The sequence below is a fragment of the Python bivittatus genome, unplaced genomic scaffold (assembly GCF_059951505.1).
Source record: "Python bivittatus isolate LINGU-HERP-01145 unplaced genomic scaffold, Pbiv_v1 ctg000080_np1212, whole genome shotgun sequence".
NCBI lineage: Eukaryota > Metazoa > Chordata > Lepidosauria > Squamata > Pythonidae > Python > Python bivittatus.
In genome coordinates, this window is record NW_028277035.1 from 8,730,800 (window position 1) to 8,753,308 (window position 22,509).

A 22,509-nucleotide genomic window follows, 5' to 3' on the forward strand; every position below is an offset into this window, starting at 1 on the left:
ACAGCAACATCAGGAAGAAAGAGTATGAGAAGCTGGAGAAGTACCAGGGCCTGAAGGAGGAATTAGAGAGGATGTGGAAAGTCAAGGCCAAAGTGCTTTTTTATATATATTCAAGATGAAGGCTAGGTATTGCATTGGAGTTTAGTTTCTCTCTCTCTCGCTCTGTGTGTGTGTGTGTGTGTGCATGTGTGTGTGTACACATTCTTCCCCTTGGTGATGTGAGGTTGTAGAGATATCTTCTGTAAATGTAGAGTTTGGATAAATGTGATATAAGATACTTGAGTGACAAAATGGAGGGTTATTGAAAAATCTTTTCTACTAGGATACAGACTTGGCCCAGCCCTGCTAAGTATTCTTTTAGAAATAAACCCTAGCAAATACTTCAGATACCATAAAAACTATTACTGTGAAATAAGAGCTTAACACAAAAATTACGTTATGGGTATTTTCTGACCAGCAGAAAGGTTGTAAGATTCTTTATTTTGTGCTCATTGTATAATTTCACTTATTCTACAAGGTTTAATTTTCACATATTCATAATTCTTTCTAGCACTTGCCCTGGTTGTGTATTCATTGCCTCTGAATCTTCAATCAAACATCAATGGGAGTTGTAGTTTAATAAACTACCATATATCTGGAAGGGGAAGGCTGTTCCAAATAAAGAAGGTAGATGCAATAAAATTAAGGGAAATGATAAAATAAGCCTCTAACTTCAGAAGGAAATAGTAAGTATTGCAATGCATGTGGTGGTTATGTAAAAAAAAACTCAAAAGTACTGGAAAGAAATACATCAAAATATTCAGAAAATCCAAAAAATAAAATTTGAACTGAAACCACATATATTTTTATTAGGTATAATTCCAGAAAACATATATGACAGCTGCAGAACAAATCTGGTACAACACTGGAAAAGATGATCATTAGACATTTCTCCAGAAAAGGAAAAAGTGCTCGGATAGAAACAAGAGCAAATATATATGTTTCCAAATGTACATATTCATTTAACTACTATTCATATAATTAATTATGAATAACCAAGCAAGGTTGCACCATGTCTTGTGTACACGGCTTTTCTAAAAGATCTACAGCAACTGCGTTCTTTACAGACATTCTTTCTTTATTGTAGTTAAGAACCAATTCTGAGCAGTTTATGACTAAGGCGGTTAGTAGAGATCACTTCAGGAAATGTCTTCAGGGCTATCTTGTTCCTGCTATTGCCTGCATAATCTGCTTGCTTCATATTTTCCCCTTTACTGTATTAATGAAGCCCCTTCCATATCCCATATACCAAAGGAAAGCTAACAAAGGTGAATGGCAAAACTACAGGTAAATTGGTTTATTAAGTGTACCTGGGGAAGCTTTGAGAACATTTGACTGGGGACAAGAGGGAACAATGAGTGAAATATGGGAAGTATAGTGAGGCTATATGCCAGGAGGTTGGTGGGCAGACAAGATTTTTACTCTTTGGCAGGCCACTGGAAATGTTTGAGTGAGAGAAAAAAGACTGTTGTATATTGGTTGTTCCAGAGAAAGCACATCAAAAGCACATGAATAGGTCTGAATTATGGAATGTTTTGTACAAACATGGATCTGAAGATAGATCGCTGAATAAGAATAGAGCAGCATATAATGAAAGTTAAGCAGGTGCCACAAAAGAATGGAATGTTTAACAAAAGGTCCAACTTTAAGCAGGATGTAGGACAAGAATGGGTAATATTCCTTTTTCTGTTTGCATTTATGGATATACAGTATGTATAAGGAATGCTTATGGTGATCTTGGAGGCATGTTGATTGGGATATGAATATGCCTGTATTTTTGAATTCAAATAGTACCATGGTATTGGCTGAGAACATTCACTCAAAATCTTTTTGAGTGAACGTTAAAGAGATTGCATGATGTAACCAGGAGTTTGGGTCCAAAAATTACTGTATCCAAGACCAAGGCACCTGTGCATGACAAGGAAAACAGAGTAAAAAATTGCAAGTTACACAACTTGGAAGAAGGTTTACTAAATATGAGGAAATGGATGAAAAAAAAATCAGATGTACAAATGTTAGTAGTACTTTTTTTTTTAATGAGAAAATAATGTTTGTTGAAAGAGGTAAAAATGGTTGGATAAAAAATATGCTTCTGCTCCCTTTGTTATAAGATGTGGGAGTTTGGCATGGGAGGAAAAAAAAAAGTAACGTGAATGCAATAGGAGTGAATTATTTAAGAAGTGTATGTGTTAAAACAGTAAGAGATAGGATCAAGGATGAATGTTTACTCAATGAATGTGGATTGAATATAAACTTGAGTGTCCAGTATAAAAGAAATACTTTGAGGTAATTAGGTTCAAAGTAGTTCTTTCATGTAAGATTGATTCATAGAACAAATATATAAAGGAAGAGTGAATGAGTCAACTATAACCATATGAGGTAGGCTGGGCCAAAAGACAGTGAAATTCATCCAGTGACCTTCCAGTTGCTGTGAATGTGAACATCAGTCTTCTTATTTCTAGTCCAACATCTTAACCCCTCCATGATATTGATTCATTTCAAGAACCTGTGAAAATCATTCCTTTCTATGTGGCACAGTACTCACCTCTATCCATTTACAGTCTTTGAGAACTTCTGCCAGTAACTATAGATCAATCTTGCCCAATCCGGTGCTCTCCAGATGCGATGGATTTTTGACTTCCAGAATTCCCAGCCAGTATGGCTGTGATATAATTAAAGTGAAGTATAATGCATGTGAAGAATAATCCCGGAAGAAACCAGATTGGGAAAGACTAGCGTACAGACTACTGGGATGAATTGTCATAAGGCAAATTCTTAAATTTACAGTAATTGAGTTCGCATAGCAGACTATACTGTGGTTTGCTTAACCATAGTTTACTAAATAAAACACAAGAGTCTAAAGTTAATGACACACTAAGTCAAAACTAAAGAAATCATGCTAAATCTTAGTTCAATGTATGAACTGAAATATATACAGTACCTTAACTAAGTTAAAACTCAGTTTTTGCAAGTTCAGGGCTATTCTTAAATTCATTCTCTTCTAAATTACATTGTTGAAAGGTGCACGGTCAAGAGCACCCCCTGTTGACTAGTGTGCATTCATTGTTTGCATTCAATTCACAGGCACTGGAAAATCTTTTTTTTTTTTTTTTTTAAATGAGAATAATTCTGTGACAATTGTGGCACTTTAAAGTTTGAGCCATTGGGACTCTGCTCAGCTAAATCTTATCACCTCAAAGCTTGATTAAAACAATGAATCAGAGGTATAAATGAAAGCTAAATCTCAGCCTAAGTCACTTCACAGGGTTGCTGTGAGGAAAATAGGAGGAGGAAGGAGTGTCAGGTATGTTCGCCACCTTGAGTTATTTATAAAAAATAATAAAGGCGGGATAAAAAAGTCTTTTAAAAATAATATATGTGTATTAACAAGTGCAAAACTTATGTCTGTAAAGGATTGTTTTGCAGAGATTTATGATGCAATGTGCATGAAATAATCTTTCCAAACAGGTATTCTGTCTTCCTTTATGTATTGCTTAAGTCTTCAGTGACTTGAATTGCTATGACTTTCCTTTCCAGTTGTTTTCCTATAGTTGCTAGGAAGTCAGTTACAGAAATGTGTTGAGATCCTAAAGATTCAGCAAGTTCTGGTACTTACTTGAACATCTAATTCCACAGAGGAACAATTAGACATATTTGTACAGAAATATGGTCACAAAGACTGTCCCTATATAAATAGATAGACTGGTCCCAACACTAATAAACATTTTTGTTCTCTTTGTAGTGGTTATCAGCATTTTTAATGGGAAGATTCCAATAAACTAAAAATAGCGTGCACCGATCACTGGCATCTTACATCCAGAAGAGTGAGATAAGTTTTACTGTATCACATCAGAAATTCAGCTAATCCATTTGTGTCCCACACTGGCCAATCAGATGCCTCCAGGAAGTTCACAAGCAGGATGTAAGTCTACAACTTTCTCCAGCAAGTGGCATTTAGAGACATATTGCCAGCTGCCATAGTCAATCTGGCTCTGATTACATACTGTATGTAGTTTGTAATGTGTGTACCCATTAACCTACTTTGCAGTAGGGAGTTGCATAGCAGTCTATCATTCTCTGATAACTCCCTCGACACTTGAAGTTTCTAACCATCTCATGTTGCTGTATAGGCAGCAGAGATCATGACCTCTCACTGGAAGGATCCCAATGCAGGGATCTACTGAAGGATCCTTTTTGATGCCTAAAGAGGAATAGAAGCAATGCCTATTCAAAGTAGTGGTTTCTGAGTTCTAGGCACTTAGCACACGATCATCTTCTCCAGTGTTTCTCAACCTTGGCAGCTTTAAGCTGGGTGGACTTCAACTCCCAGAATTCCCCAGCCAGCAAGCTGGCTGGGGAATTCTGGGAGTTGAACTCCACCCAGCTTAAAGCTGCCAAGGTTGAGAAACACTGATCTACTCAGTCTGGATACAAGTTTCAGAAGATAAATAAAGTGTATTATTGGGCTGAATATAAAAATCCCTACAAAAGTTGTTGTATTCATAAAGACCAGTGTATTTTCTAAAATATATCTAAAACAATTTTAAGTACAAAGAACCCTACTGAAAAACTTACCCGTATTTTCACTTTTCCTGCTAAAGAGGTCTGTTCAGATGATATTTCAGAATCAATGGGATTCTACCATCTTTTTTTAAAAAAAATTCAAATCACTTATGGAAGAGAATGTGTTTGCATGTTTGTGTTTAGGGAATTTGGAAGCCTTTTGAAATGTACATTTTCTCAAGAACAAGGGGTGGTGGTGCCACATTTCTCCCCAAGAGGGCAGACTTTCACCACATTTCGCATTGCAATTAAGAAACCAAACTACATTACTGGACTGCTAAGAGCAAATAAAAACACTTTGGGGAAGTTTCAAAGACAATAAAGAGCATGTATGTGTGTTGTGTGTATATAGAAACTATTCCAAAGGATTTTTGGAAGTTCAGCAAAACGTGAAGTGAATAGAAGTTTATCCTGAGGAAATTCACAAAGGAAACATTTCTGAATCAAGGTGGGTTGGGGGGGGGCGGGTTAAGGTAAAGATGGCTTGATTTCTGGTAATTGTATTGAAGCAGTTTCTTGGTGATATTCCAGAAAAACTTTCTCATGCTGGTGGAGTACTCTGATTGTATCTTTCAGGGCTGTGCATGCAGAGCTGAGATTCTGAAATAATTACTAGAATTTCAGGAGTAAAAATCAAGCAACAAATTCTAGTACTGTATATTGAGTGTTGTACAACACCTCAAACATAAATATATTTAGAATACCATGAAGACTGCAGGATTCTTTGGTGGTTTTTTTTTTTTTTTAATCACAAACTGACATGATAACATTGCTAGGAAGATGTATTCTTCTGAGTATGTAGCATTTACAGGCACAGGCTTTTCACAAACAGCACATATTTCTGAAATGAGTTTAGAAGACTTAAGAGGTTCTGAAGAATTTAGATAACCTGCCCACTTTCATTCTCCTCTTACTCTGGTTTTCTGTTGAGCTGTACTTCTGAATCTCAATTGCTTTAAGGTCACCAAAGCCTGATTCCTTTTCACCTTCATCTCTCCACATGGCACAGGCCAAAAGAAAAGCTCCGAAGTCTACCTCCACACTTATATGCTGCTTTTTTTGGAGTCCAGTGAGCTAGATGGTTTCTCCCACACGATATCTTTTTAATATGAACAAGCTGCTAAAACTTGCCCAGGGAGGGTGAATGATTTTAATGCTTTTATCTCCCTTTTTTGAAATGATCTGTGAAACATAGCCCTTCACTTTCTCCCTTTTGATTCCAGTGAAGGCTGTAAAGAGCTTCTTCCTCCCTCGGTTCTCTCATGCTGTCTCCTGGGAAAGGGAGAATGAACAGAGCTGATCACCATGCACCTTTGTAGTTATCTATCCAAGACAATGCAGTTTTATAAAACTGCACCTCCTGATCTACACCAATGGAGAAGAATGTCTGTATGGTCTTCACATAAGTACATTCAATACATTCCTAGAGTTCTACTAATGCTATCAGTGCCTTGTAAAAAGCAGGGACTTTGGCCAATCCACAGGCATGGAACTTCTTAAGGTTAAGGTAGGGCTTGCTAATGTAGGCTTGCTCTCCATCTACAAGCACGAGCTCCCCATGCAATAGCTGCGTAAGTAGTGCTTGCAAGACTGTGGTAGTCTTGCATCAGATGCTTCAAAAAAATCTAAAATCCCTTTGAATTTGTAAATTTAAAAGAGTGGTCTTAAAATCATCTAACGAGTAGCTTACAGGCTTGAAGAAGTGCACCGACACACGCAGACAGGGATTCAGTGTATGCTAGCAAAGCCATCTCCTGGTTAATGGTTATGCTGAGTTGGGATTAAAGGACTCGTAGTCCATCAAATATTGGGGTCATTTTACTATTGCATGGAAGCCAAACTGAGTTTGTCATTCGAAATTTGAGCATTGGCATTCACAGAATTTTGGATTCAAAATCAGAGCAATTCTGCTGCAACTGAAAGTATGTTCTTTCACTGTGCATGAGGTAATGCTTTGAAATATTAACAAACCCAATTCACAACGCACACTCAGCCTAAGCCATATGCTCACTACTCACTTATAGCTTCTTCTAACTCCTGAAAACATTAATAGTCTGTTCTCAATACTATTATTTAAACACAATGGTTGAATGACTCTAGAAGACCTAAGTCCATAATGGGGATCCCCAGCTGATCTGTTTGGTTTAATTTTGGGTGTTTGGAAGAAACCTAGCCAATTGTGATTTATTCAGTAAAATGTTATTAAATAAACTATGGCTGAATGAAGTATGCAAATCTGGTTATACTGTCAATGAATAAAACCAGCAGTTGCACCAAATAAATCTTCTATAGCAGTGTTTTTCAACGTTGGCCACTTCAAGATATGTGGACTTCAACTCCCAGAATTCCCCAGCCAGCAACATTAACTGGGCCCATTAGGATTGCTTAACCTTGGTTTACTAAACGAACCACAAATCACTCATTCCCACATATATTGACCTAAAACTAAGGCAACCATGTTATAACTTAGCACAATGTGTGACCCAGGTCACTAGCTTGTCAGTTGCCCAACGTAAAGGCTCATTCAGAACAATTGATTGAGATGCAATATAAGCCAAAGTGCTTGAGTTATTCTGGCTTTTATTTTGTTGCTTCTTAGTCCACACAGCTGGTATAAAATCAGAAAAGCAAAGCAAAATAATTGCATAATAATGCCTGGAGTCTTAGCATTAGACGGCACCGCCTACACTGCTATGGGCGGTCACCTGTACAGTTCATTCCCAGACATTTCTGGAAGCACAGAAAAAGGTTACAGAACAGCTTTGGTGGGGGGGCAGTGGATTCTGTAAGGTCTAGAAGTTTGCTTACTTCCCTTCTGCCCATGAAGGGAAAAAGAAAAAAAAAAATCCTTGGTTATAAGTGCTTTATTAAAAAAATAGTAATAATAATAATGGATAGCGACTTTCCTACATACAAAAGCAGTTATAGGTTGTATATATTACACAGAATTATTTATCATTCCTATTCCTTGGCTTCTCTCAAAACGGTTACCCCACTTTCCAGTGAGCAAGGGTTAAATGGCTTAGCGATATAAGGAATGGTAAATAGATAGCACCATTTCACAGATTTGGTATTTCATTTCAGAGGATTTAGGGAAAGGGACGGGGGTGGACCATAGAGCTTAGAAAGTGTCATTCAGCTTTTCCACTTTAGCTTATTCTCCAGGAAACCGGAGGAAAGTATTTTCTGAAGACCAGCTGGCATAGCTGGAGAAGAAGCACTAGGCTAGTTACAAATCAATTCCCTGAACTTTTATTTTAGATCCTCATCCCACCCATATTGTTCCTTTCATCTAACTTAGCCTCAGTGCTAGCCTTGGCTGTTTCAAAATATGCCAACATTTCCCTCTGAGTGAGACTGATGCCTGATGCAGGATCTTTGCATCCTCTCTTTCCTACAAGGAACTCAGGTGATCATACCTGGGGGTTATAGGAGGCAGTGACAGTAGCAAACAGCTTCAGGTTGAATATACCTCATTCAACCCCTTCACAACTGGGTTATCATCCCTAGCAGTTGAGAAGCTGGGCTCACCCACCTTTACCTAACACACCATCTGCTTTTGGGTAGACGTTCTTCCCCTTCCTGCATAGCACTTGGTCTCCATCATTTGGTTAACAGGGCCATAATGCAGGCATGGGCCAAGGTAGGTGCCAGGGTAGCAGACCATACCCAGCTGGAGGGCCAGCTGGAGGGTTCTTGAACTGGGCTTGGCTTGAGGTTGGCAGTGGAAAGCTTTGGAGGAGGGATCCACTTGCTTCCACAGCAAAAAGGCGGGGAGGAAAAAGCGGCACTCTCATTACATTGTTAGGAGTTAAGAGTTCTTAGGCACTTTTTTTAGGCTTTAAACATGGTGGCAGGTCAACGAACAAAAGCAAACAGTACTCTGTACATATATGTAAAAAGTGTTATAAATAGGCTTTTTAAACCATAGATACTATATACATCTTCAATGAATACAGTAACCTTTCTTTCAGCTCTCTTTCTTACTTTTTTTCCCCCCCACTAATATCTTTGTGGGTTTGGGGGGGCAGGGTATAGGTGGATGGGGTTGGGGGGTGGGTTGGTTTTTTCATTTTCTATCTTGTCAACACCCTTTGTCCTGAGGGCTCTAGTCTCAGTGACCTCCCTTGACACTTCACTCGCGCTTCCTCAAGATGACATAGATCACCCCACTAAGGATAGCCAGCGGAAAGGCCACCCAGGACAGGATGTAGGCAAAGCCAAAGGAGGCGTTGTCTGTGGAGGGATGCCAATCTGTGTGTCTCACTGTGAAGATGGCTGCGCCGCTCATCACACATAGGCCTAAGGCAGAAAAGAGAAAGAGAGAGACCATGAGCAACTAAGTCCACAACTGAGATCCAAGAACAAGAAAGAAGGTTTGGTCAAGGAAACTCCCTCCTCCCCTCAATTCAGTCCCCTCTGACTTCAAGAAATTCTAGGAAATTGGCAGCCATGTTTAAGGCATCATTATCTCTTGCGTCTGGCAGAATAAAAGCCCTATTTTCAAAACATCAACAAAGGCCAAATTTTCTTCAGGGCCAACACAATTGTCCCAGCTGTTACAGAACAGAAGACTTGGTATAAAGTAGAGAATACAAGTACTGTTCAGTTGAAAAAAAAGCCCTTGGCCTATTCAACAGAGAAAGCTAGAGAAGTGCTGTTTTTAAATTCAGGTTGTTACCTTGAAGTAGGGATCCCAATCTGGCTGGAGCTCTGTTCTGCAATCCCCAGCATAGTAGTTAATCCTGCCTTGTCCTAATCAGTAAACCAAGCCTGACATCTCTATTTTTCCATCCTGCTGCCTCCAGCATCTAAGCTCCTGTGATCAACATTTAAGCTGTTCAGATCAGGCCCCTGCGTAGTAATGCCACTAAGGTCAGCTTTTTTTGTATTGACAGCTCAGCAACACAAGCTCTACGGGCTTTCCCCCCTTTTGCCTTTTCTGAAAGCCCAGCATCAGGGTTTGCCAGGATTACACAATGCCCCTTCTATTCACGGTCCAGAACAAAGCTTTTCCGTTGATCCCAGCAATTCCACAACCTGCTCAATGGGCCACCAGAATCATTTCTGTTCCTACAATGTGCCTCAGGACCACCTACACCTCAACCACAGTGATATTTGAGCTGTTCTTTCCCTCCACACTGCCCCCTTTGTTTGCAGAAAATGCAAGAGTAGGAAGGTGTTGAATTCACAAACCGCTGATGTAGCTCTCATTCTCTGGGCCATGTAGTGGACACCCACAATCAGAGCCCACATGCTGCAAGCAAAACCTATTGTCTCTCTGCTTGAGTGGGATGGAATTAAAGAGAGCAGTGGTCATTCCACAAATCACCTACAGTCTTTAGAGAAGAGACATAGATTGTGTGTAGAAAGGGCAACCCAGAGAAGATCTGTAATTTTAAACAGAAATACTCAACCTCAGTATTGGTGTGTGTTTGGGGGTGGGGGAGGTGTTTCACTGGGCAGGTGGGAAATTCATACAAACCTCTTGTACTTTCTTGCCTTGCAAGAGGAAACCAAAAGGTAGCACTTGGAATTATTTCCCACAGTTCTCCTGGGAATATGCATATTTGGCAGAACCAAAAGCAGTGGGCCTCTACACCAAATCCATCATGATGCTGAAATTCAGTTCTCATATTTCTCTAACTACTGCTGCAGAACTGGAAGCACAATCCTGAGAGACACAGTCTGCTATATTAAGATGATAGCCATCTTTCCTCTGGCATTCTGTTCCCTTGCTCTTCCAACCAGGGCCCTCTGGTATCACAGCTTAGCTTCTCATATTCTGAATGGACTTGTATGGAAGCAACCACATAAGGATTCTGGAGCTGTGCATATTTTTGTGCATAAATTATGAGGCATAGATTTGAGGCAGGCAGCCATCAAACAAAAGTCAAGGGACTCTTACATTTTTTTTCTCTGAGACTTCCATCTTACTGTTTGTAAAGTTAAGAAGAGGGTTACCTTTGGCCACATTTCTGCCAAGTTCTCCTACATGGATTATTAAAACACTAATGGAGAAAATGAATGGCAAAAAAGAACAGAATTAATATTAATTCTAGTATAAGATGATCCAAGCTCAAAATTTAATATTTGATCCCAAATAGAGAGGGCCATTGGACTGGTGGCTGGAGCTCCTTGTGGGCATTTGACATGTTTGTGTTGTTGACTGGATCTGCCATTCTGTTACTATTATATGTGCTCTTTCTCACTGTCTCTTTTTACTGCATATTATTTTCTTTTTTCTTCTTATGCCATGAGCTGCTCAGAGTTAAGATGGGAGTTGGATGGTGCCTAAGTCAAATAAAATTAATAAAAAAATATCATGCCCATAATTTGATATTGTTATCTCAGTCACATAATCCTCTACCAAAAGTCCAAGAGGATATTGTCTCCTGAAGCTTAATGGCATCAAGCCTTCTTTGGTATAAAGGTCACTGAATGTTACAAATTTTAATAACAGAAACAAATGTTCAAAAAATGTCAGAGGTTTAGTTCTGAGATCTCCATCCCCATTCTTCCAGAAGGCTTATATGTGCATGCGTATCATGTGCTCTTAAAGCTATTCAACTGAATAGTCTTCTGGGAAAACACTGTATATGGAGTAAAATCAGGACTACTCTTGCTCAACATTCTGCTCCTTCCAGCACTGTGGTTGAATTTTACAGCAACCCCTATGCCCCCCAGTCAGCCACTGTACCATTGCTCTTCCTAGGCTGTGCCAGGCTGAGTCACAGAACAAAAGGTTGCTTTGGGGCAGAAGCTTTTCCAAGGAGAATGATGGATGGCTTGAAACCAGTGCTGCCTCACTGACTGCCCCAGGGATGCTTTTCAATATTCCATCCGACAGAAACTGAAGTTCCATTCACTGACATTGATTCCGCCCATGAGATCTCAAATAGGAAAAACATGGGCAAGGGCCAGTCTTATCCTAGCTCCAAAGAATCCTGAATATTCACTAATCCCAGCATTGATTTGCAAGGTACGGACTAACAGTCACAAATGTACTATCATCTCCCTACCAACCCAGGTATGCTACACGGAAGCATCACCATGAATTTTGAAAAACAATACGTTTCCTACCCGCTTCTTTTTTGGGGGGAGAAGCAAATTTATCTGTGTCAGGTCAGCCCCCATTCTGGAGAAATTAAACAAATGTTTTTCTCTTTAAGGACAGAGAAGTGAAATGTTCGGCAATAGCTAAGGGAGCATGAGGAGATGAAGGACAGTCAACAGAGAACATTGGCTCCTGGCACAAGGTGTACTGAGCAGCATGTAACACTCTCCCTTCGGCCAGATCCTACCACAAGCAGATTCATTGGCTGAACTGGCAAATTGTGCTTGATAGTACTTCAAGACTGATAATGAATCATGCTAATGGCTGGGAAGTCTGCCATGAAAAAAATCTAAAGTATGGAGCTGCAGCCCAATGCATCTGGAGGGCACCAGTGTAGGGAAAGCAGCCGTATAATATGCCACTCATTTTAATGCAACAGGCATCATCTCTGGCCCAAAATAGAGCAATAACGTACATTGGATGAATGTGTTTCCTTCTACTATAGTAAAAGCAGAGAAACTTCAGTCAGTTCACATGGTCTCCTAAACAGATGGTTATCAGTCCATGGTTATCATGCTTTCCTAAACAGATAATCATCTGTTTAGAAGAGCACGTTAGACAGATGGTTGTGTAGTGGGCTGGCCAACTAGACCTATATTTATGCCTTGATACTGTATGATGAAACATCTTCAAAGGAAACTAAACTGCATTTTTGGGAGGGACAGCAGAATACAGGGCTCCTAGTAGTAGAAAACCAGGAAGGAAATAGGTATTTCAGGGCTTCATAAAATTATTTTTTCGTAAAATCTAGCTTTAGCTGGCAGTTTATTTTTATTCTATTCTTAGTGGGCCAGTAAATACACTTTGTGCATAAATTCCACAGCTGAACATTGTTCTGAACACTGGCAGGCCTGTTGGTTTAATTCCTATTTCAAATAGTCCTCAAATTAATTCATTTAAATGATCATTACAACTAAGACATAAGAATTTTCTTATTGGATTTTAAGCAAGATGTTGAAGTTTTGGCAAGGGTGAAAACAGAGGCATGGAGGAATAAAAGTTTGTGAGATACCTCCAAGCACATGTTAGGTTATATGGATTTACAAATTCTCTGAAATCCTATTAATCTGTATAAGATACAGAATAGGATAAGGCACTTGTGATGGGACAAAAACAACTGTTTTCTTTCACAATACAAAATACTGAAAAAACACGATACAGGAAAAACCTGTCTCTTCTTCTTGTTGTTATCGTCCTGAATCAATTCACTGCAGGATGAAAACCTCTTCAGTGAAAATTATGGACTCTGATCTACCACAGTGGTGAGTATGCATTGGTAGACAGATGTTTTTCAACTTCCCGGTCTAACCTCCCTATACTAGCACCAAAATACTTCAAATGGAAATGCTAGAGAAAAGTACTAACTTGGAATCTCGAGGTCTATTATCCATATCCAATTAGCAACTGAAGCTGAAATCTTACATTGTTATGTAGAAGAAATCCTCTTGAATTAAGTGGAGCACATTTCAAAGTGGATAGACACAAGGGTGCCTTGTTAGTGAGCTACTGAAATTGGCTCAAGATGATGGGACTTGTAATGCAATCCATCTGGAGAACACCAAGTTGAGGGAGGTTGCAGGAGACTCTTGTTTTACTGGAGTCACCCTGCTTTCTACTAATAGCCATGACTTTCTTCCCTTTGCAAGCATTCCAAGGTACACATCGTTTTTTTCTCCCCTCTACTTACCAGCAAGGATCTGGAAAATACCAGTAAGGTAGAATCGTCCACCTTTAGTGAGGGTGAAGAGCTGGCAGAAGAACATGAACAAAGATATAACACTGAAGATGATAGAAAGTATCATCAAAGCTTGGACAGATTGCAGCCATTCTGGAAAGGGAAACAGGAGACAAGAGGAGAGTCAGGACCATATTGACCAGATACAATATTTCTACTGTTATATATACTCAGGAGATTACAGCAGTGTTTCCAGCTCTTCTAGCTGTTGAACTCAACCAACCATAAAAAATTAATGCAGGTTACCTACTTTCTTCCAGATGTTTGGTATTTATTTTATTATTAGTCCTATACCTTGCCCCTTTGCTTATATAAGCAATGGTCTGAAAATATAGCATATTTTGCTTGAAAAACTATAGATATCTGTCTGATTACTAAGATAAGATTTCACAAAGATCAGGCATAGAAGACAAATTATGAAGTGAGTACTGTCAGATCTAGATGGAATGGGCAGGAGAACCGTGGATTATTGGGACTGCGGTCCAATACCCCGGAAAAGTGCTTGTTTGGAGAAGACTAGATTAGGGGCATACATCTCTCCCTATAAAAACAATCACTAAGCCTTTCTAGACATACTTGCACATCCATCCCTGAGCTACAATAAGAAACACTTCTACACTGTCTGCCTTCACACCTTTATCACTGCCACCATCCATCAGCAAGAGTTGCGTTTGGTAAGACGTGGGCCACATCACTGAGGAAGTGCTAGGAAAAAATACCTGCCAGCACTATGGCAGTGGGAAAACAAGGGTATCCAGGAAGGCCGCAGCTTGCTGTTATCAAGCCTGGGAAGTCAACAGGTGGCAAACACTGGAAACAACCAAATCATTTCTAACTGACGGTCCTCTCCTCTTTTCAGACTTCACAGGAGGCCCTGGATATAGCTGCCGAAAGGACAAGTCGGGAGACTTACCCTATGAGCTTCCTCCGAGCCACCTTGGATATTTGAGTCAGAGGCTATTTGTGAGCCTTGTGGGTGGCTAAGTGGCCTTGCAAAACAAACACTACAAAATGCCACAACAGTGCTGTTTTGATGCAGGAATATTTTTAAAAAGTCTTTATGTAAGGCAGAGTTTACTCTGGCTGGTCTAAAAAGACAGAATAGAATTAGCTCAACTCCATGGATCAGTTCTACCTATTTAAAGCTATGTGGAAATTAGCAGTCTGCGCAAGAGGAACATTTGATGCGCATGAGCTACTTCTTATGAATTCTTTCTTGCCTTTATTTATATGATGAAACAAAACAAAGGGAAAAAATAACCAAGGGAATAAAAGAAAGCAGTACAACAGCCTTTTCAGCTCTTACTGCTATTAAGCCCAGGAAATTCAGAAAAGGGTAAAATGGCAATCTGGATTCCATGCACAGTCTCCATAAACCCCATTAGGGGCTCTCCATTTTCCTTCCCCCAGAAAAGTGAAGCAGGAAAAAAAAAAACTTTAAAAATGGGGTGGATCTTCTCATAGTTGAGGGACTTATGACAGGTACACTCTTTCTTTCTTATTTCTTCCTATGGGATCCAGAATCTCCTTGTTCCAGTCCAGTGTTTTTCAAACTTGGCACCTTTAAGATGTGTGGACTTCAACTCCCAGAGTTGGGAGATGCTGGCTGGGGAATTCTGGGAGTTGAAGTCCACACATCTTAAAGTTGCCATGTTTGAAAAACACTGAACTAATCCCAACAGATCTCCCTACCACATGCACATCAACTTTTTTTGTTTGCTTTTTAACAAGGATTCATTACTATCTTTATCATTCATTCTGTATCATTCATTCAAGCCTCTGCAACTGTCATACCTTGGTACTTGTGTCATGATGCACAAAGGACAATCTTATTACTTGCTATGATATAGTACAAGTCATCATTTTGACACCACTGAGATTTATTACAGATGTCACTACCAGTTGCAACCTGCTCTTTTTTATCCAGAAACTCAGACTTGTAGAAACCAGGTTTTACAAGTGCAACTGCCTACTTTCTGAACTAAAAGCTCCACTCATTCACACATCTATGCATATTTTCCCAACTTAAAATCTAGCTCTCCAGGTTAGCTTTGAGTTCCAGAAGAATTGTGGTGAGACACCCACACAGAACGCTCATTCTGTGATGGTACCCAAGAACTACAGTTCCCGTATATCACTATGCCTTCCAGCAAGGCTTGACGTCTATTTAAGTTTCTATTCCACTTCAACACTTTTCACACATGTCCTGATACCATGATCTCAGCCAATTCATAGGAAAACTACCTGTTGTTGTTTTGGAAGCTATGCTTTGATGTGACTTCTTCTAACTCTGGATACTTTTTCATACCGTGCAAACTAAATTCTTCTAGGAGAAGTCTTTATGCTTCAAGGACCTACTTTGAATGGGACTTGTATAATGCATTTTTCATACATAACCATTCACACAAATAAACTGCAAAAAGTTATTTATTATCCCTATATCACAGCATTATATAATATTTGGCACAATGAGCTAGACACACCATACAGGCATTAATATATTGGTATGTGGTTCATTAATTATTGTGGTTATAAATGGCTAACAATCTAACCATGATTGTACCTGAATAGAATTCTTGTTCTCTAAAACTGGCTATCTTTAATTTTTGTAAAAATCTTTCTATATACAGTTATCTCCAAAACCCCATTTTTAAAGGATTGTTCAATGTTCTTGTGCTCTTCAATCAAAGCTTTGTTTACAAAATAAGAGCCAAATTTTTTACATTCAATTCTATATTCTCATTTGACCTCTAGAGATATCAAAATGAAAAGCAGGGATCATCCATATTGCAGATCAGTGTTGAATAAAAAAATAACAATGTGTATTTTGTTAGTGTGGCTCTTCTCCTGTATTTCCAAAACCTACCAACATTCTTATCATATCACGTTTGGCAGCCAGAACTGTGGTAATTATTTAACAAAAATAATCTTCCAGAGGATTGATCTGTGCAGACATAGAGGATCATGCTGATCAAAATTAGAGAGAGAATATCGCTTAAGAATTTCAGCTCCAATCTGATTGTACATTTTTTTCAGAACTGAAGACCAGCTGTTTTTCTTCTCAATTCCCACATGTATATCCCATGTCCCAAAGTATTGTACCTCAGCTAGATGTCCATCAGAGCATCCTGCCTATTACAGTTTATGCTGAAACCAATGAAAGCAGAATCAAAACAATGACTAAAGCTCAAACTATGAAGATGAAGAATGCTCTAGCAGCTCTCATGTAGGACACTTGGGGATAGTGTGTTTCCTGTTCCATGTCCAGTTTCTCTTCTTGTGAGATAGGATCTCAAGTAGCCCAATGGGTATATCTTTGGGAAGAAATAAAGTATTTACTTTATGGGTACTCCTTGGTCAGAGGCTGGTGTGGTATGAATGTATGTGTGAGAGAGATTGAGGAGATTCCTTGAGAGGATGAAAAAGTTTTGATATGCAATGCTCAGGAAGAGAGCTATGAAACATTTCACATTTCATGGTGTGGACATTATTTTTCCATCACATGATCCCACATAGCCAGAGAGAAAGGGATATATGCAACTAAAGCCATAGGATGGGTAGGAAGATTTTATAGGGCTTTCCTGCAGTCAGCAGCTTCTAGTTGCCTGGAGACCAATGCTACCTGCCCCACTCTCAGGGCTGCAACTGAATCCCACAGGAGCCAAGCTAAGCAGAAAAGCTCTTGCTATTGATCCACATAAAAACAAGAACTGACCCAATTGCAAAGGAGAAACTGAATGGAATGAAGTGAGAGAGACATTCCATTGGATGCCAAACACTTGAAGGGGCTTTAATATCTTATTTTCTTAGGAAACCCCTTGTGTTGTTGGTTAAAGAAAATACATAGTGTACACGTTCCTTCAGACCCTTCAACGAATGAGCTCCTAAGAATGTAACTCTTGGCTGATAAGAGTTGTTAAAATGTCACTGTAGTAACAAATAAATAAAACATTTTCTGCATCTGGTGCCCTCCAGATATGCTGAGTTCTCATAATTACCAGCCAATACATCCCCCTAATCTCAGTATCTGGCTGTGGATTACAGAGACTGATGTCCATATTTGGAGAACACTAATTGGCAAACAGGTGAAATGAAGCACTGAACAGTGTCTGCTGACTTTAACAGATTTGCTAATGTTTTCCCATTCAAAAAGGACAAGAATGGAGGGGAACACCATATGTTAATGCATAGAATTGGCATATAGCAGGTTTTAATTTTATTTCCTAGCAACTACACATCAAACTGGACCTCAGACAGTGAAGATGGGAAACAGTCTGTCTGAAATCTCCCACAGCTTTAGCTGGCAAGGGAATCATCACTGGCCAAACTAGACACAAGGCTCAGTTTAATGCAGCACTATATAAGGAAATTGCATCTACAATAATGATTCTACACTACAATTCCATCAAGTTTATTGAACAACTAGCTTAACATCACTGAATGACTTGAAGTGAATTAGTCATCTACTTCAACACTGAGCAGACATCAGGCTTATGGGCCCTTGTTGTTTTGCTGATATCTCAGAGGCCTACCCGAGACACACAAAACCAACGGCTGAGGAGAAAGTCAGAGAGTAGCTCATAGAGCATTGCCAAATTATTACCTGTTATTGTGCCATCTGCACATGCAATAAAAGGATTACAGATCGGAGGTTGTGAAACTAAACTCAAAACTGTACAGCAGAGCTGCACAAAACCTTAGAAAAAGATGTCTGACTAATACAGAATGTTATACTTAGCATTTTTAAACTACTGGAAGTCAGAAACCCTTGAAGATGAACTGCATATCACAGAGGAATCTATTAGTACGTATTTAGTTTTGTCCAACCCTGGTATATTTATTTTTCAGCATACAAACTTTTGAGTTCAATATTTTTTATCATGTTCATTTAATATTGCAATCATAGGCACTTCTACACGATCACTTTTGCCATTCCTATTCCCTCAAAAGCAGTTTGAAGATGATCCAAAACCATTTTCTCTTCTCCTGCCTCAAAACCTTGAAAACTAGGATCAAAAATCACTATGACCTCAAATACCACAGTTTCTGCAGTAACAAAACATGTCCACTCTCATTCCACTTAAAAAAAGAAGAAGAAGAAGAAGAAGAAGAAGAAGAAGAAGAAGAAGAAGAAGAAGAAGAAGAAGAAGAAGAAGAAGAAGAAGAAGAAGAAGAAGAAGAAGATTGCTTGCACTTTCTCATCTTCATCTCTAGTTCAAGATATGTGCTTTGTCTGCTCATACGCAGAAAGATCCCAGAGGGGTCCAATGAAGACAGATGAAAAAATTGTCAGGCCAACTTTTCCCTTGGAAGACCTGAAGGCAAGGAATTGGGTAAAATAAGAGTACCTGCAAACATAAAAATAAACTGTCCACTAATTCCATAGAGCTAAAGCATTTAAACAAAAACAAAAACAGATCAACTGTAGTAATTATATCAGTGTAACAAACCACCTAGTCCATGAGAAGACAAAGGTAACATTTCTTCCAATCCTGAATTGCAGAACAGAATATGTGCATAAAAGAACTGTGTCAGAAGACACAGAAGACACACTGATAAGATCAAACAAAATATAGTTGAAAGAATTTGATATATTTAAATATATGGACGTCAGTGGCAGTTTTCACAGCCTTTTTATCAAGTTATTTGTTTCCAGATTAAAACAATTTTGCTAAATTATTCAGAATGAATTGAGATGGCACAGTTTGACTAGGACTAATTCTTAATCATAAATTGAAGCACATGCTTAAGGCTACTAGTTATTTATTTATTTTTCATTTATGAAATAATCTCATTGCTAACTTGCAGTCCCTGTCAGATCCTCCAAGCAGCAAATAGAAGAAAATACATGTTTTTCTCAGGTTACTGCCAATTTAGAAAAATCCCTCTAAAGAATGACTTTAGATCATAAGAACACCCATAGTGGATCAAAGCAGTTCAGCAATTTTTCCTACAATGGCTGACCAAATGGCAATGGGGAGTCTATAAGCAGGACGTCCTCCTGTTTGCCTGCCATGGCAACTGGCATTCGAAAACAGACTGATCATTTTTCATTGACCTTATCTGCAACTTTTTTTTTACTTATGCAATATCATTTTTTAGATTCCACGGCAGAATTGTACACTGTCTTCCAAGTGTGTATCATACCCCATACTTCTCTAAAGGCCCCACAGAAAGAGTTTATTTCCTCATGGTTGCCTAAAGAATATGACTTTCACAGCATTCACACCAAATATTAACATTCATCAATCTATCCACCATAAATCCCAATCCTCCTTCTGATCAGTCACTAAGAGTCTCAGAACCTTTTTGTTTTTAGTCCCAACTTTACACTTGAATGTAGGCCATCTTTTTTCCACTTGTGATGTATACAGTTAAAGCAAAGTAGAAGCATTATCACAATATGAGAAAGAGAATTACAGGAAACTGAAAACACCTAACACAGAGAAATAATAAGAGATTTGTCAAGTGGCAGCAGGAAGCTGACCTTGTCTGGACTCATAAGCAAAGCAAACCTAGGCCCCATTATGACTTGGATGAGAATTTCAGGGCTGTAGGCTAGAGTGGGAAGTAGAAAAAAATGTCCTGAAAGGAGGCAACGGCAAACCACATTTGTGCTGCTGCCAAAAAGACATGTGTGCACACATAGTCACCAGGAGTTAAGGCTGACTCGAGGGTTCATTACTTGCTTTCTACATTAAGAGGGAGGAAAGGAGAGAGAGAAAACAGATCAGTTCATACACTCTAATTTACACCATCTTCCACAGCTTTTGAAAATACAGCCTTCTGAATATCTTAGCCACTGAATCAAAATCATCAGATAAAAGGTCAGACAAGCCTACATGTACAATCTACAGTCTGTGGAAAAGTATTTGCCCCCCTTTTGGATTTCCTGACTTTTTGAATATCTTTGCTTCTGAATGAATGAATAGAAACAAATTCAGTACTTTGGAATGGTTATGTCAATGCTGACTTAAACCCCACTGGAACGTGGAAGCAGGGCCTGAACCAAGCACTTCATGCAGAAAGCTCGGAAACGTTACTGAGTTGAAGCAGTTTGGTATGGAGAAATAGGCCAAAATATCCACCCAGCAGCGTGAAAAATGGATTACCAGTTACAGGAAGCACTTGGCTGCAGGTACTGCGACTCAAGATGGTGCAACAGCTTCCTAAATCTAAAGGGGAAATTGCTTTCTCACATTGTATGTTTATAAAATAAATGAAACAGGTGCCAGGCTTAAAAAGACTGTGTTCTCCATAAATTAGCATGCCTTACCATTCTATACTTGTGTAAAGTAGCCTAGTTCCACAGAGGTGTACTACAGCTAATGCTTATCAATGTTAATGTGGGAGTTGCCTGTTTAGACCCACCATTTCAACATAAGGGCTTTTGCTTCTTTGTTTTTTCAGTATTATGAGTTACAAAGAAACAAAAGTAGGGTGCTTTCTCAACGCTTATGCAATGGAATAGAAGCGCTTATCTTGTTCCATTTATCACCACACAGTACCAGTCCTCCCATGATGAAGACATTACTTGCTGGAAAGTACAAAGCCAGGTTTTTCTCAAGAGGGGGAGAAAAAAGAATGACAAAGAATGCAATTTGATTCCTTTCCTAGGCAACTTTGCTATATGCCTACAAATGCAAACAGTCTTAGCTTGCAAAGTTTAATAGGAGAGATACTGTTATCACACATCTACAAGGTTCACTTGCTTAATCACTTCTCTGCTAGCAGCCTTCTCTAGACAAGGTGCCTCCTAACATCTTGATCTACAGCTCCCATCCTCCCTTGCCCATATGAGTTGCAGCCAACAGGGCCCAGTTTAGGTTTAGAAAGGCTACCTCCCGAGAAAGGCCAAATATTCCAAGGAGAAGGCTTTCACAAGGAGAAGCTTGTCATTCCTACATCTTTCTCAAATGCTTCTCTGGCAATTCTACAAGGAATTGCAAAATAGCTCACTGAAGTATGTACTCACAATAATCCTTTTTAAAGGATTGCAATACTGCATTTATTTGTTACACACCTTTATGAAGGTGCAATACAAAACATGCAAAAAAAATCAATGATACAATCATTGCAGATCAGCATAAAAATGCTTACCTCACTATTTTATAAGCCTGGCAATTTTTATTTTATTTTATTGTTTTATATTTTAGTTTTGGTCCTGACGTGCAGTATTTAAGCAGTATTTTGTTTTGGGTGGCTGCCAACTTTATTTATTTAAAATGTTTTGAGACTGCCTTTAGGATAAACTTTCAAAGCAACTCATGGTAAAATAAAAGGAAATAGTATCAGAATAAAAGCAGGTGAAAATAATTAAAAAGCCATATTATTCCAGCTCTTAAAAGAAAAAAAAAATAATACCAGAAAGCCACTACCATCAAAAGAATGCATGGAGAATAAGTGGATCCAGAGAACTCACTAAAAACCTGTAATGACAGCACTGTATGAATGTCACCTGATTTTTTTTTAAAAAAAATCCTGCCTCTCAGTGTTGTAATTATGCAGATTACGTTTATCTGTAGAAAACTACCCATGGAGCTTTATTTTATAGAACTAATAAATGTCATGAGTTTATAATTAAAATAGGAAACAAGACAACTAATTTCTGCAACATAAGAACTGTTGAATGTTGCTCCTTTGAAAGTTCAGTAGAACAAAGACAGCCTTTCTCCTTTACCAAGTTAAAGTGCAATCTCCCGGTGCTACCACCCCTCAGCAGAAATTTTTATCTGCCTGAAATTTGATGCCCCCACTGCTGATCCCAATCCTGCCTCTCTTGCTTCTGTTTCTGTACAGTACTGTCAATCATCTGATTCCCACCAAGGTAATGGGTGACAGACTGAAGATTTGATACACCCTGAGGCTGCCCTTGGACAATGGTGGAATAAGATGGAAGGCCCTACTTAACACTGATGCACCTACGGGAAATTTAAGCCCGTCTCATTCATGCCCAGCAGATAAGATGAAGACAGTATCATGGCTACGCTGCAAAAAGAAAGACTGCCATAGCATGACTGCGCTATAGCTACATGCAAGGGGAACATGGCGGTAA

General features: G+C 39.0%; 1 protein-coding gene across 2 annotated transcripts in view; it reads right to left on the minus strand.

Annotated features, from left to right (window-relative positions):
* Positions 1-7,165: 7,165 nt before the first annotated feature.
* The window catches only part of PMP22 (peripheral myelin protein 22), a 28,330-nt gene continuing 12,986 nt past the window's right edge, over positions 7,166-22,509 (minus strand). For both annotated transcript variants that reach the window (XM_007424029.3, XM_007424030.3), the window contains exons 4-5: positions 13,407-13,547; positions 7,166-8,904 (exon numbers count right to left, since the gene is read on the minus strand). In XM_007424029.3, coding sequence (XP_007424091.1) covers positions 8,738-8,904; positions 13,407-13,547 — 308 coding nt within the window. In that variant the 3' untranslated portion in view covers positions 7,166-8,737. The remainder of the gene's footprint in view (positions 8,905-13,406; positions 13,548-22,509) is intronic.